Source organism: Protopterus annectens, chromosome 13.part0 (genome assembly GCF_019279795.1).
Source record: "Protopterus annectens isolate FY-2018-M chromosome 13.part0, PAN1.0, whole genome shotgun sequence".
Classification (NCBI taxonomy): Eukaryota; Metazoa; Chordata; order Ceratodontiformes; family Protopteridae; genus Protopterus; species Protopterus annectens.
This window is the reverse complement of record NC_056747.1, coordinates 540,784,442-540,799,145: the sequence shown is the minus strand read 5'-3', so window position 1 is coordinate 540,799,145 and position 14,704 is coordinate 540,784,442. Positions and strand designations below refer to the sequence as shown.

At 39.2% G+C, this 14,704-nt stretch overlaps 1 protein-coding gene across 17 annotated transcripts in view; it reads right to left on the bottom strand.

The window, feature by feature from the left end:
• The window catches only part of ELN (elastin), a 490,412-nt gene that overhangs the window by 357,148 nt on the left and 118,560 nt on the right, over positions 1-14,704 (bottom strand). For all 17 annotated transcript variants that reach the window (XM_044054168.1, XM_044054169.1, XM_044054171.1 and 14 more), the window contains exon 3: positions 4,333-4,371. In XM_044054168.1, coding sequence (XP_043910103.1) covers positions 4,333-4,371 — 39 coding nt within the window. The remainder of the gene's footprint in view (positions 1-4,332; positions 4,372-14,704) is intronic.

The window sequence follows — 14,704 nt, the reverse complement described above, 5'->3', positions numbered from 1 at the left end:
ATGTCAATAAATAAATAAAGTAGATAATTGCATACACTGTGACTAGGCTGGTCTGCACATATATATATATCTTTATAGGCCTCGGCTACACTGATTTGTGTACATGTTTTTGCATATGCTGTACCTGGACTGATCTGTGTACACATTTTTGCATAGGCCGTGGCTACATTGGTCTCTGCATATGTTTTTTTTTTTCATAGCCAATGGCTAGACTGGTCTGTGCATATGTTTTTGCATAGGCCATGGTGAGGCTGGTGTTTTCATATGTTTTTGCATAGGCTGTGGATAGGCTGGCCTGTGTATATATTTTTGCACTGGTTGTGACAAGACTGGTCTGTGTATATGTTTCTGCACAGTTTGTGGCTAGTCTGGTACATTTCTATTTTTTAAATAGACTGTGGCCAGATTTGTCTGCTGATATGTTTTTGCTTAAGCTGTGACTAGACTGGCCTGTGTATATGTTTTTGCAGCAGCCGTGGCTAAACTGGTGTGTGTGTTACTGCAGAGGCCATGGCTAGGCTGGTTTATGCATATGTTTTTGCATATGCTGGGGATATGCTAGTCTGTATATTTATTTTCCATTGGTTGTGGCTAGACTCATCTATGTATATGTTCCTGCATAGTTTGTGGCTAGTCTGGTCTGCGTTTATATTTTTTGTATAGGCTATGGTCAGAATGGCCTGCAGATATGTTTTTGCACAGACTTTGGCTAGGCTTGTCTGTGAATATGTTTTGCATATGGTATGGTTAGGCTGGTCTGTTCATAAGCTTTTGCTTAAGCTGTTGTTAGGCTAGTCTGTGCATATGTTTTTGTATAGGCTGTGGATAGGCTGGTCTGTGTAGATATTTTTGCATAGGCTGTGGCTAGATTGGTCTATGTATATGTTCCAGCATAGTTTGTGGCTAGTCTGGTCAATGTTTATATTATTTTGTATAGGTCATGGCCAGAATGGCCTGCGGATATGTTTTTGTATAGCCTGTGGATATGCTGGTCTGTGCATATGTTTTTGCACAGACTGCAGCTAGGCTTGTCTGTGAATATGTTTTGCATATGCTGTGGTTAGGCTGGTCTGTGCATAAGCTTTTGCTTAAGCTGTTGTTAGGATAGTCTGTGTATAATATGTTTTTATAGGCCATGGCTAAGCTAGTCTGTGAATATGGTTTTGCATAGGATGTGGCTAGACTGGTGTGTGTATTTATGTTTTTGCAAATGCCATTACTACGCTAGTCTGTGCATATGTTTTTGCACAGGCTATGGATGTGCTGGCCTGGGATACATTTTTGTATAGGCTGTGGCTAGATTGGTCTTTGTATACGTTTATGCATAGTCTGTGGGTAGTCTAGTCTTTGCATATCTTTTGCATAGGCTGTTCCTAGCCACAGCCAATGTTTTTGCATAGTCTGTGGCTAGTCTGGTCTGTTTATATTTTTGCATAGGTTATTGCTAGACTGGTCTGTGCATATGGTTTTGCACAGGGCATGGCTATGCTGGTCGATGCATTTATTTTTGCACATGCCATGGCAAGACCTGTCATTGAAAATGTTTTGCATATGCTGTGGCCCAGGCTGGTCTGTTGATATGTTTTTGCATAGGCTGTGGCTAGGTGGGTCTGTGTATATGTTGTTGCATAGTTTGTGGCTAGTCTGGTCTGTTTATATGTTTTGCATAAGTTGCAGCTAGACAGGTCTGTTTTTGGATATGCCATGGCTAGGCTGGTATGTGTATATGTTTTTGCATTGGCTGTGGATAGTCTGGTCTGTTTATATGTTTTGCATAGGTTGGACCTAGACTGGTTATCCTTAGGATGCAAGGATGGTGAAACAACTTGGCAATATCTTATGTGATCTTACTGTGTGCAGATTGTTCCCTACACATTTATTTAAACAAACAGTTACATCTCCTGAAGTGACCTCAAATTGTCATTCATCTTTAAAACAATTCATCCTTTCATACAGAATTGTTATATTACACTAATACAGGTTTGAAAAAAGAAGAGAAAGAGTTGTTGCACATACAGGACCAGGCAAAAGATGATGAATAACTACTCTTGAAGTGTATCCCTACAATACATCAGTCTTTTTTCCTGATTCCATTCGCCACACATAGCTTGAATACTAAGTTATAAACTGCTTGGTGGATCAGAAGCAAATACTTCTATACTTTTGTCACAGCAGTCACAAAACTCTCTTTTACTCTGCGCTGACCACTTAACTTATAGTGCTTGGTAAAGGTGTAAAATGTAAACCAGGCTGGAGCATCACGTTTCCTGCAGAAATTCTACTAAAGAAAACGTATAGTAGCAGCATGCTGCATTTAATGAACCCTGAGCTGATCACATAAAAGCTAGAAGAGCTTTTTTTTCTGAGAAAGAGGTAAAAGAAAGACGTTAGCTGGGTCACTTGATTAAGTACAATGGCAAACATAGCCTTGGGTGTAAAAGAAAGATTAGCTGCTCAAAAATCTGTCTCTGAGAAACAGTAAAGAGCTACTTGTATATCAAGGCTTGTAACTCAGAAACTCTATTTCCAGGTCTGAAAGCAGTCAATGTGTCTTCCAACAAAATAGTTTTAAGGGAACAAAATGAGCTAGCTCAAACAGTGTATGGAGTAAAGTTTCGAAAGCAAACGTGCTGTTGCAGTAGAGAAACAGAAAGCTGTGATGGCGTCCAGAGCAACTTAATAGTAGGAAGATAATCCAAACTGTTGGTGGTGAAATCCACCCTAGTGAGCAAAGCATTCTTAGCTTTACACTGTAACCATCATATTTCCAGTTATACATTCAGAAGTCTGCAATGTTGTGCTTTGTTGCTTACTGCAAAATGTATATCACTTTAGAAAAAAAATGGGATCAAATCACTCGGTTCTAATCTATATGGTACAAGCTGTGCTGGAAGAGATGGAAAATCCAGCTGTGCCACGGAGCAGGACTGGTACACTGCAGATCAGTGTATTAAAGCTGTATTATGTTTGCACATAACGGGGAAAGACAATATATGCCTGACCCCATTATGTAGCCATCGTATCCTGTGCATGTGGTGCAAATATATATATATATATATATATATATATATATATATATATATATATATATATATATGACTCCCTCCCCGATTGCATGTGATTCATAAACACAATACCATCCTTGAACTGGAGGGTTCCAACAAGGGTAACCTATGGGAGTCCAACTGTATATAGCACAATAATGTTGTAGTTGGCAGTACAGTTCCCTTCCCTACTAATATATTGCTGAGCCACATGTCAATACTGGTTAAAAAACAAATCCTTTGCCTGGTAGGGAAACCCCTTACTGAAAATGGTGTTCACTATTACCTTAGTTACCACAACCATACAAGTCACTTCCACGCAGTGATGCCAACAACGTTCTGCCAATGGGAGCTCACACAGCACTACACGCCCTCCTTCCCATATTACAATACTGAAGTTCTCTAGTCATGATGGAATAGCAGAGTGTATTGGCAACCTTCACCTTAGGTGGGTATAATATACCTTATGACGCAACTGCTAAATTAAGTACAGTATACTTCAGTAAGCTGCTTTTTGTGGTATCCTATGTGTAGTGCAGGACCATATAGTACAATGTAGCACAGTATGTGTTCATGTACACCATTTAGTGGCAGAGGATGTCTTTGTGCACTACTATGTACAGGTGCTATGTAGTACAGCTACTATATAGCAGGTACAGTGCAATCCATATCTAGGTACTGCAGAAGTTTATGGGAGTGTGTATCAGACTATACTTAACATTTATCCAAAGACACCAAAGCTGAACATTCTTGTTCATATTATGAAGCAGACTGCATAAGCAGCACTTACTGTGTTTGCCCTAAGCTTAGTCAAACAATGCTGCTTCATATTCCTCATAAACAGCAACCATTATGTTCAGATACAGTTTCTAGAATCAAACTAAAAACTCATACTATTATTAGTACTTTAAGGAAATAAAACATATAGATTTTTTTTTTTACTAATACAGTTTTGTCTAATAAATGCATAACGTACAGAAGAAATAGACTCCCTGACTAATATTTTCATGTACAAATATAATAACAGGTGTAAGACATCCATCAGAATATTTATCATGTAGAAACTGTTTCAATGTATAAATTAGCACTAAGTATTCTGTCCAAAGTCCTTTCTTTAAAGTTCATGTTACAAAGCCTAGCAAAGGTAAGATAGTTAATTAAGTTGTTTGGCAGCCGGTAGCAAGTACAACTATCATATTATTTACTCTTTGTCCAAAACTAACATGCCATTTGGTTTATGTATCATCAAACAATTGTTTTCTTCTGCTTATAAAAATTATAATCTTACCTGCAGCCTTTCCTGGTTTGTAGCCACCATGTACACCGCCTGAAAAATAAAGGAATTAATCTCATAATTAAAATAAACATGTTGGATTTAAAGAATCATAAAACATGCATGTGATGATTCAGTGGGTAGGACAGACTTTATATATAAAACATGGAATGCTCTTGTTATAAAAAAGCAAGATAACAGCCTTGATAATATGTCCAAGCTGTGTCACAGAAATTGTTATGTTCTAGTAACTTTGTAGGCAAGACAGAAGATAAGCAAGAGAAATCCATGATGAAGCTGAGGGGTCATTAGAAGCCATCAATACTTAACACCTCCAATTTAAGTTAAAATAAATACAATATTTCTTTATTGTTGATGTTTTAAAATGAAAAAAAAAGATTCAGAGATGTAAAATGGAAATACTTTCCGCAAAATATAAAACTTTTCTTAATTTCACAGCTTTTTCGTCAAACACAAAAACATTCATAAAATATAAAAAAAATCAATAAATCGCAAAGCTTAATGGGTAAGCTGGTGTTAGACACTTTCTCCTACCCTCCCTGGTTGGCTTTTTCACCCGGAATCACCAAAAAGCACTCGCAGGTACAGCAGGTGCAAACGGCCAAAAAGCTAAATCATGAAATCCAACAAAACTGTCAGCACCAAAGTGTTTGAAGCACATAATCATTTATTATTTTAAAATAGTGGCTCCACCATCATACCGGTTTCGGCATTCCTGCCTTATTCAGTGAACAAACTATATTGACAGATACCACAGATATTTATATGAATTTAATTGAATTTAATTGAATTAATTAAATTAATTCTGCTTCCTATTACATCATGTCCCTTATGGACAAAAGAACACCCACTTATATGATCATTTAGACCAGGAGAAAAAAGTCCCCCTAACCTAATTATCCACTTCTTTTCTTTATAATTTAAATTAGAATGCCATTCACACTTATTACTTCTGCCCCCCCCTGAATTTTGTCAATGACCATGAAATGAAACTTAGCAGAATTGTGAACAGTGCAGTGTCTATAAAGAGCATTAGTCAATCGCTTATTCTGAGTATCACTAAAATGTTTAGATATGAGTATACGTAAGGAGTGGAGAAGTTTCAAATATAGTGTCAAAAACACAGACAAAGGTTCCGTCAAGGAACCTATTCCTGAAACTATTGGCCTACCAGTGGGTTTATCCAAACTTTTGTGTATCTTGGGCAGTAAATAAAGATACTGTTTCTTGGGATCACTGACCATTAGATGTTGCATAACGGACACCTTAATGATCCCCTCCTCAACAGCCAATTTAAGAAACAGATAAATATCTTTCTTAAAATTATTATTGGGGTCAATAGGCAAATGCATATAATTCTGAGGGTTGGACAATTGTCTATTTCCCTCAGCCAGATAGTAATCTGAATCCATTATCACTACCGCCCCACCTTTATCTGCCGGCAAGATAACAATATTAGTATTATTTCTTAATCCCTCACGGCTTGTTGTTCAGACTCCATTAAGTTAAGATCAAGCATTTTAGACTAACACATTTTAAAATGTAGATCTTTGAGCACTGCTTGTTGAAAGATAGATACATGTTTGTTCATCGGTGCCATGAGATTAGATTTCAAAAATCTGGAATCAGTAGATCTTTCAGAGTGTTCCCTAGAACCAAAAAAAACAACCTGAGGTTAAGTCTACAACAAAAAGCCAGAACATCCTTAACCATGTCAACTTCAATACTAAAGAAACCAGGAACATAGTTCAATCCTTTATTAAGCAGTAGTTTCTGCCCATCTGTTAATACAATGGAAGAAATATTATGAATATTATAATATTGTACTAGCGTGTTATCAGTGTTTGTAATATCTCTTCCACCATTTCTTCTTGTGTTTTCTCCCACCCCTAGGCCTGCCAGATCTAAAGGGTGGTCAGAGCAACGCTGCTTCTGGGGGGTGGGGAAGTCCAGTGAGCTGGGACCCTCTGTATCCGTGGCTGAAGATTCATCCCCTGATGTGCTGTTGTACCAAATGCATCTTTTTTTAAAATAGAACAGGGCCTTTTCCTCCTGTATATTGCCACTGATCTATCGGGTTCCAAAAATTTTACATTTTTCTGGTATTCAAATGGTTTCCTCTCATCATCCCCCAAATACCTATTGAATTTGTGTAATTTTTTTATCTTTAGTTTGGTTCTCAAATGCCAACAGGTCCTTAGTGAGCTTCTTCAAACAAGTAGCATAGTGGGGTTGTCCTTCATACATCTTAAGTTCTTCACATACCATTTTAACCTCCCCAATATTATGATCAATCATCCATTCATAATAAGAGGTTAGGATATTAACAAATGTCATGGAAGCATTCTGTTGTGCTAAACCCCATTCATTCATTAATATATCATCCATCTTTCCACCCAATAGTTGTATTTTCACCCTCAAACCTCTAGGAGTTATGTTTTTATTTTGATACGCTTTAAATAGATTGAGATGCCATACATTCTTACGTAGTGTTCTCATATTTTTACCAAGTTTGTTAAACAATTGATTGCAGCCCTTCAACTGGATCCATGTTGTCCCTGTTGGCGACCCCATCTTCTGGCATTGCCAAACCAAAGACTTGTATATCGTTCTTATCGACACAAAGGTCTTGCAAAATCGTATTCAGATCTATGACAATAAGCTCACAATCTTCACCGTATTCCACACAATTCACAGCAAAAAAACTAAAGTAACACAAAAGAGATCACACTACAATAATATGATCAATTTGGCCATAATGTGGAACAGAAAACCACCAAAGATCAAAAGGCATTCCAACCCATTGAAGGGTCCCAAGTCAAATCAAATCGAGTCTAGCCACAAAAAAAAGTTCCCATCCAGGAACAATCCCACCAGTTAGTTGCATGAAGATCAACCCACCATCCAAAACTGCACTCTCATTACACCAGTGAAACAATCCCCCCATGTAGGTAATTGAAACATTGTTGTGAGCTCTGATCACTCAACACCCATGAAATAACTCAATATCATAAGACTGCATATAGTAATTAAAAAAAATATATCCCTGCTGACATACAATCAAACTAGCCAAATGCTTTTTTCTAACCAATAATGTTGTTATAAATTCAAGCATGAACAGACGGTAAAATGTTAATACACCCCACCCAGTTCCAAATCACACATAAAAAAGGAGGGACATTATAATGTTCTGAAGAGAATAATTCCAAGACTGTACTTGAGAAACCAATACAGTGACACAACACAGCTAATTTTATCAAAATATGCAAGGTATAAACAGCCCTTCCCAGCCCCTTGTATTGGTTAGATAAGATGGTACTAATAGATCGATATGTAATCCTTAGTTCAACACAGTTAAATGTTGAAATATCCGATGCACGGTGTATATATAGCACTTCGAAGCCCCTTGTATTAATTAACATATGATGGTGCTGATAGATCAAAACATAAACCTTAGTCTTGCCCCAAGGCAATGCTGTTCAATTGGAAACACCGGTCACATTAATGAAAATGCATACGCCACTGTGAAAGTCCCAGTTTCAATCTCTTCATCAAATGTGTGTTGAAACTTTGCCAAAAAGCACACTTTCCCCATAGGCCTACAATCATAAAAATATCCGTAGAAAATTCCAGTACTTCCAACCCCTTTAGAATACGTATCAGTACCGAATTCTGCACATAGATCAAATAGCATTCAGAAATCTTGCCCCAAAAATGTATCATCATCAGCAACACCAAACACGTTAATAGGGAATATACAGACCTTCATTGATGGCCAACACAAAATGCCTTCATCTCATGTGTGCCGAAACAGATGTAACCAAACAGATCTTCCGTGTAGGCCCACAACAAGCCACATCACAGTAGGACAAATCCAAATATGGTTCCAGCACAAAAACGGACAAAAGTCTGACCAAGTCCACCAGTCTACTCCGATCTTATAATAAAGTTCCAATATGTTATATTACCTGGCGATCAAGTCCCAGAGCGATGCAAAATCCAGCAAGAGATACTTTGAAAATGTATGAAGGCACGGCCCCAATAAGTTCTGACTAACATCCACCACAATCCTGAAGAATAATACCCATCCCAGAGAAGGCAGCACTCCAACAATAGCTCCAGTCCAAAACAACAGCTCCGGTTTAAAAAAAAAAAAATGCCCCATAAGGGAACAAAGAGAAGGAAGCTTCAGCCACAGATAAATTCAGTGCAAACACTGAGCCAACAGCTCAACAACTGGAATCAACAAAAAGCACTCACAGGTACAAATGGCCAAAAAGCTCAGTCATGATATCCAACAAAACTGCCAGCACCAAAGTGTTTGAAGCACACAATCGTTTATTATTTTAAAATAGTGGCTCCACCATCATACCGGTTTCAGCATTCCTACCTTCTTCAGTGAACAAACCATATTGACAGATACCACAGACATTTATATGAATTGAATTAATTAATTAATTCTACTTCCTATTACATCATGTCCCTTAAGGATAAAAGAACCCCCACTTATAATCGATCATTTAGACCAGGAGAAAAAAATCCCCCTAACTTAATTATCCACTTCTTCTATCCACTTCAGCGGGACCTGACTCATAGATTCTTAGTCAGGGATTGCAAATAGAGTTATGTTGTGTCTGCCAGTAACTGGACCTCTAAGCAGGATAGTCAACTGTTGTTGGAGTATAAAGATAAATCACTTAATGATGACCGAGATACTATTAGATTTGCTATGACTTTTGGGTGTAATACAAATTTGGTTAGATATGTGGTGGCCAAGAATTGGAACATACTTTTGGCCAATGAGGAATTGAACCGAGTTCTTAATTCCAGGTGCCAATTCTTCTTTCAAAGGGGGAGGACTTCGGGATCGTATTTTTCATATTTAAACATGACAGCATCAGGGGTCCCTCTGGTCATCAATTAACAATCATGGGGGAAAAATGATTGGATTCTTTTCCTTGTGTCCACTGTTCATTTTGCAGGTTTATGTTGAAGTCAAAACATTTTTTCAGTAAAAATACGGGCCAGGTTTATGACATAAGATTCTTTGTCAATTGTGGAACGGACTGGGTTATTTATCTGACTTGTTGTACCTGTTCGGCCTTTTACATAGGCCAAACTTCCCACCCCTCATGTATACGCATATCTGAACATTTTAGTGATATGTGGAATAAGCGATTGACTAATGCTCTTTATATACACTGTACTGTTCCAATTCTGCTAAGTTTCATTTCATGGTCATTGACAAAATTCAGGGGGGCAGAAGTAATAATCGTGGGTGGCATTCTAATTTAAATTATAAAGAAAAGAAGTGGATAATTAGGTTAGGGGGACTTTTTTCTCCTGGTCTAAATGATCAGTTATAAGTGGGGGTTCTTTTGTCCGTAAGGGAAATGATGCAATAGGAAGTAGAAGTAATTAATTAATTAATTAATTTAATTAAATTCATATAAATGTCTGTGGTATCTGTCAATGTGGTTTGTTTACTGAAGAAGGTAGGACTGTCGAAACCGGTATGATGGTGGAGCCACTATTTTAAAATAATAAATGATTGTGTGCTTCAAACACTTTGGTGCTGGCTATTTTGCTGGATTTCATGATTTGGCTTTTTCACCTCCCCAGGCCACTAATTAAGCGTGGGTCACTGGGGTCATAATCCAAGCTTCATCCCTCTGTACCACAGAGCTGACAATAATCAGGGTCATAATCCAAGCTTCATCCCTCTGTACCACAGAGCTGACCATAATTAAGGTCATAGTCCAAGCTTCATCCCTCTGTGCCACAGAGCTGACCAAATGACAAGTAGTGTCGAAGAAGAACACATTTTTTCAACACTTTTGTTGAAGCTACCTGAAAGGAGTCAGCTAGTCCAGTTACTGAAACTAATTTTATTATTGCATCTGACATTAAATATATATATTTTTGGTAAGATGAAACTGTACTGTTTGTATTGGCCACAGAATCACCTTCCCAGTAGTCATCTGCTAAACAATGCAGTCACAAAGGCAGAATTCTAAGGGAATCCAGTATCTGTCTGCCTGGGATGACATGATCGACAGACCACACTGCTTTGCCAGAGATGGCCTGCACCTGTCTCCCTTGGGATTTCGAATACTGACAAAGGCTCTTGCCATCCCTATAGTGCCTTTTTAGGCAAGGTTCAAATGACAAATTCACTACCGTAACAGGTACAAGCAAGCAAAATCTGAGGGTAATGCTACTCAATGCTAGAAGCCTAAGCCTCAAAATGCACTCACTGGAGGCACTCCTTAAAATGGAGAACATGGACATCTGTGCAGTGACAGAGACCTGGTTCAAAGCTCCAGAGAGCACCCCTGCATTACCAGACTATAATTCATACCACACCTTTCGGCCACCAAACCCGGACCGAAACACTAAAGGTGGAGGCGTGTCCATATTCATTAAGGATATCCACACCTCCAAGCTAGTTGCTCAGCATAATGCATCCGAGATTATCCAAGTTCAACTAACTCTGGGCAAAACCGCAATCCATATTGTAGCTTGCTACAGACCCCCCACCATGTCAAAGGATTCCCACTCCTCTTTTCTTGATACACTGGAAAATATTAAGGTACAACCCAACACTCTAATAATGGGTGATTTCAACTACCCTACCATTAACTGGGAAAACTACTCATGTACCAACTCTTTTGCTCAATGTTTTCTGGAAATCATCAATTCCAATCCTTGGATCAACTTATCCACACCCCCACCAGGGGCAGCAATATCCTAGACTTGGTTATCATCAACATGGGTGACCGGTGTTCCACACCAGAGGTCAGCTCCTTGTTGGTCAGATCCGACCACAAGCTAATCACCCTAGACATCCACATCCCGCTCCCACCCCCCATTAGGAAAACAACCGTAAAAAATTTCTCCAACGCCAACTTTACACTTCTTAAGACAGAAGTGGCAAACTTCACGACACCCATGCAGATGGACAATAGAGGTACGACTGCTGAATCCTACACAAATGCACTTTATAAGCACTTACACGAGTGTATGGATCGTGCTATCCCTAACAGAACCAAGATGCTATCCTCCAAAAAAAGGAAGCCAATCTGGTGGTCTTCTGCCATAAACAAACTCTACAACAGACAAAAGAAACTGTTGCAAAAAAGAGTAAAATCCCACAATTGGAGGAACTCCCTGGTCAGCCTCAGTAAGAAGCTGAGATCCCTCATAAAATCCTCCAAAGCTAGTTATGAAAACAAAATTGCCACTGATTCTAAAGACAACCACAAAGCATTCTATAGCTATGTCAAGAATCTCAATGGCAACACTCAGATCTGCTCTGAGTTACAGCACAATGACACTAAATAAACAGAACCAACTGATATTGCCAACATCCTGGCAGATAGGTTCAGTGCTAACTTTACCCCCCTCTCACCCCCTAAGGGGCCCATCTTTATACCGGAAGAATGCAAAGTTCCTGCAATCACGGCTGCACAGGTAAAAACCTCACTCTGCAAAGCCAAGAACACAGCATCCATGGGACCTGTCAACATCCAAGGCTGCCTTCTACATGAACTACAGAATGAACTGGCACCCCACCTAAGTACCATGTTCAATCATAGCCTCACCTCAGGCTTTGTGCCCATTGAATGGTGCACCGTGACAGTTATCCCACTCCACAAAGGGGGGGCCACAACAGACCCCGGGAACTACTGCCCCATTAGCCTGACGAGCCTGGTCTGCAAGGCCATGGAACATATCATCATGGAACTCATAAACAAAGACATTGGAGATCTCCAAACTCTGGACCCCACACAGTTTGGGTTTGTAAAAGGAGGATCATGTCTCCTAAACCTGACAGACTTCTTTGAAGTAGTCACCAAAGACACAGATGAGGGTAAGGTGGTTCACACAACCGATCTAGATCTCGCCAAGGCGTTCAACACCATCCTCCACTCTGGAATTATAGATAAACTCACTAAACTAGGTACAAATCCCTATGTCACAAGATGAGTTGCCAACTGGCTTACTGACAGAACCTACACTGTAAACGTAGCAGACTCCAAATCAGACTTCAGAACAGTGACAAGTGGAATACCACAGGGTTCTGTCCTGGGTCCTCTCCTGTTTGGTATCTACTTCTCTGAAGTACAGGCTAACACAGAAGGTCTTTGGCTAACTAAATTCACAGATGACTGCAAACTAGGAGCCATAATCAAAACTCCTAATGATGTGGGCATCCTACAAAAGGGCCTCACTGAGACAGATGCCTGGTGTCAAAGCCATGGTCTCAAGCTCAATGCCAAAAAGTGCATTGTCATCCCTTTTGGTAAAAACTCTGTACCCATGAACTACCACATAGGTGGTAATCTACTTAACACTGAAAGTGTGATAAGAGACCTTGGGACACAGGTGGACAGTAGTCTCTCCTTTGATAATCACATTGGCACAGTGGTCAGGAAATCCTTCTATGTGGCACACCTCATCACAAAAGGTTTCTCATCCAGAAAAAAAAAGAGGTCATTGTTCCCCTCTACTCATCACTCATTAGACCCATTATAGAGTACAACGCCTCTTTTGGTATGTATCTCACAAGACATCTACAACAACTGGAAAGGCCACAAAAATACCTCACAAAGAGGATTACTGGCCTCAAACAGATGCCTTACGCAGACCGTCTCAAATAACTCCAGCTTTACTCCGTCGCATATCGCCTACTCAGAGGCAATCTCTGCCTAACATACAAAGCTATGTCAAACCCAGAGCTGTTGGACATGCTCCACTTAAAGAAATCCCAATCCCACCGAGCTACATGCTCTAGGGACCTAAACCTTGTCACCACAATAAACAGAACATGCTGGAGGGATAGATTCCTGTCCCAGAGACTTCCCATACTCTGGAACAGACTACCTATCTATGTCAAACAGAGCTCCTCATTAGCACTCTTCAAGAAAAATCTTGATGAGTGGATGGGTAATAGGAAATTCACCCAGGAATCACTTCTGTGGTTCTGCTTGACAGGGGAACAGGAAAATAATTTTATTGGGTGGCGAAAGCCAGGGTACCTTTTTGGCTAGGCTTGTATAGGCCCTGGGGCCAATAGCCTGGTACCTACCTATGAACCTATGAACCTATAGGCAATTCAGTGGCACAAGGCCTGCTAGTTTAAAATGAAATAGTCATGTGCAGGTGTGTACTGCTTACAGATGACTAGTGACTGAGGTCCTGCTCAGCTGGTATTATTCTCCAGTGGCATCACTGTCAGAATCAGTCTCCATAATCAGTGTGTGTGTGTGTGTGTGTGTGTGTGTGTGTGTGTGTGTGTGTGTGTGTGTGTGTGTGTGTGTTGAGGGAGCATGGGTCGTGTCACGATATAAGGTATGTGATCTCTCCTACTTGTCTTTCTTCGATAACCTACATAAGCATGGATTCTGATCCTGGCATATGTGCTGACTCTGCACAGCTGAAAAGCATTTCCACTGTCTGGTATGTCAGTGCTAGGGACTCATCTCTAAGTGCACCATTAATATAGCACAGCCCTAATATGATGACAAGTCCCAAAGTGAGACAGGGATTATTCTATTATATACATACACTAATTATTGAGAACAGATTCATATCAGTGCTATAAATAAATCATTATGACAACTGTCCTTGAAGAAAAAACATCATTTGGAATAAAAGCTGAGAAACAGTGTTTTTGCAGGAGGGCGTACTTCCCCAAGCTCCTATACCACCATATTTAAATGTACTAACTTATAATAATTATACTTTGTATAGTGAAGATAACTGAATATTTACCTTTCTAAAAAGGTTATTACTACTGAACTATATAATACAATACAAATTTTCAATTTGTCATATATTGTTGTTGATACTCTACTGCAAATGTAAGATGCAATCCTGTCAGTCCTTAAAACATTAACTGAAATGAAAAAAATCAAATCCTGAAATATTTTATTTTATTTGTTTTATATTTGCTGGCCAAGATAGCCCAGCTGAGCTAAGATTCCCCCTTTCAGTGGTGCCCTGGGGAGGTGAGCACCACATATGGGGGTTGGTATAATGTCTGAAGTCTTTACTTCACAGACACAAGGTTTGATTGTCACTTTTGAAATGAAAATTGGCTAGGCTTAAAATGGCCAACAAAGGCAGTTAACTAGTACTTACCTATGAACTATGAACACAGTATAACAACATGAACAGCTAAGTATATATTACAATTGAAGTGAAACAATTTTAATAGTATGGCTACATGAAAAGAGTTATGAAGGCCAGCTTCTTTAGAAATTATGATTAATGTGATATGAGATATGAGAGTTATATTAACACTGAGTAACATTGGCATTGGGGGTAAAGGTGAGGGAAGAAACAGGTTTTCAGGAAAGAC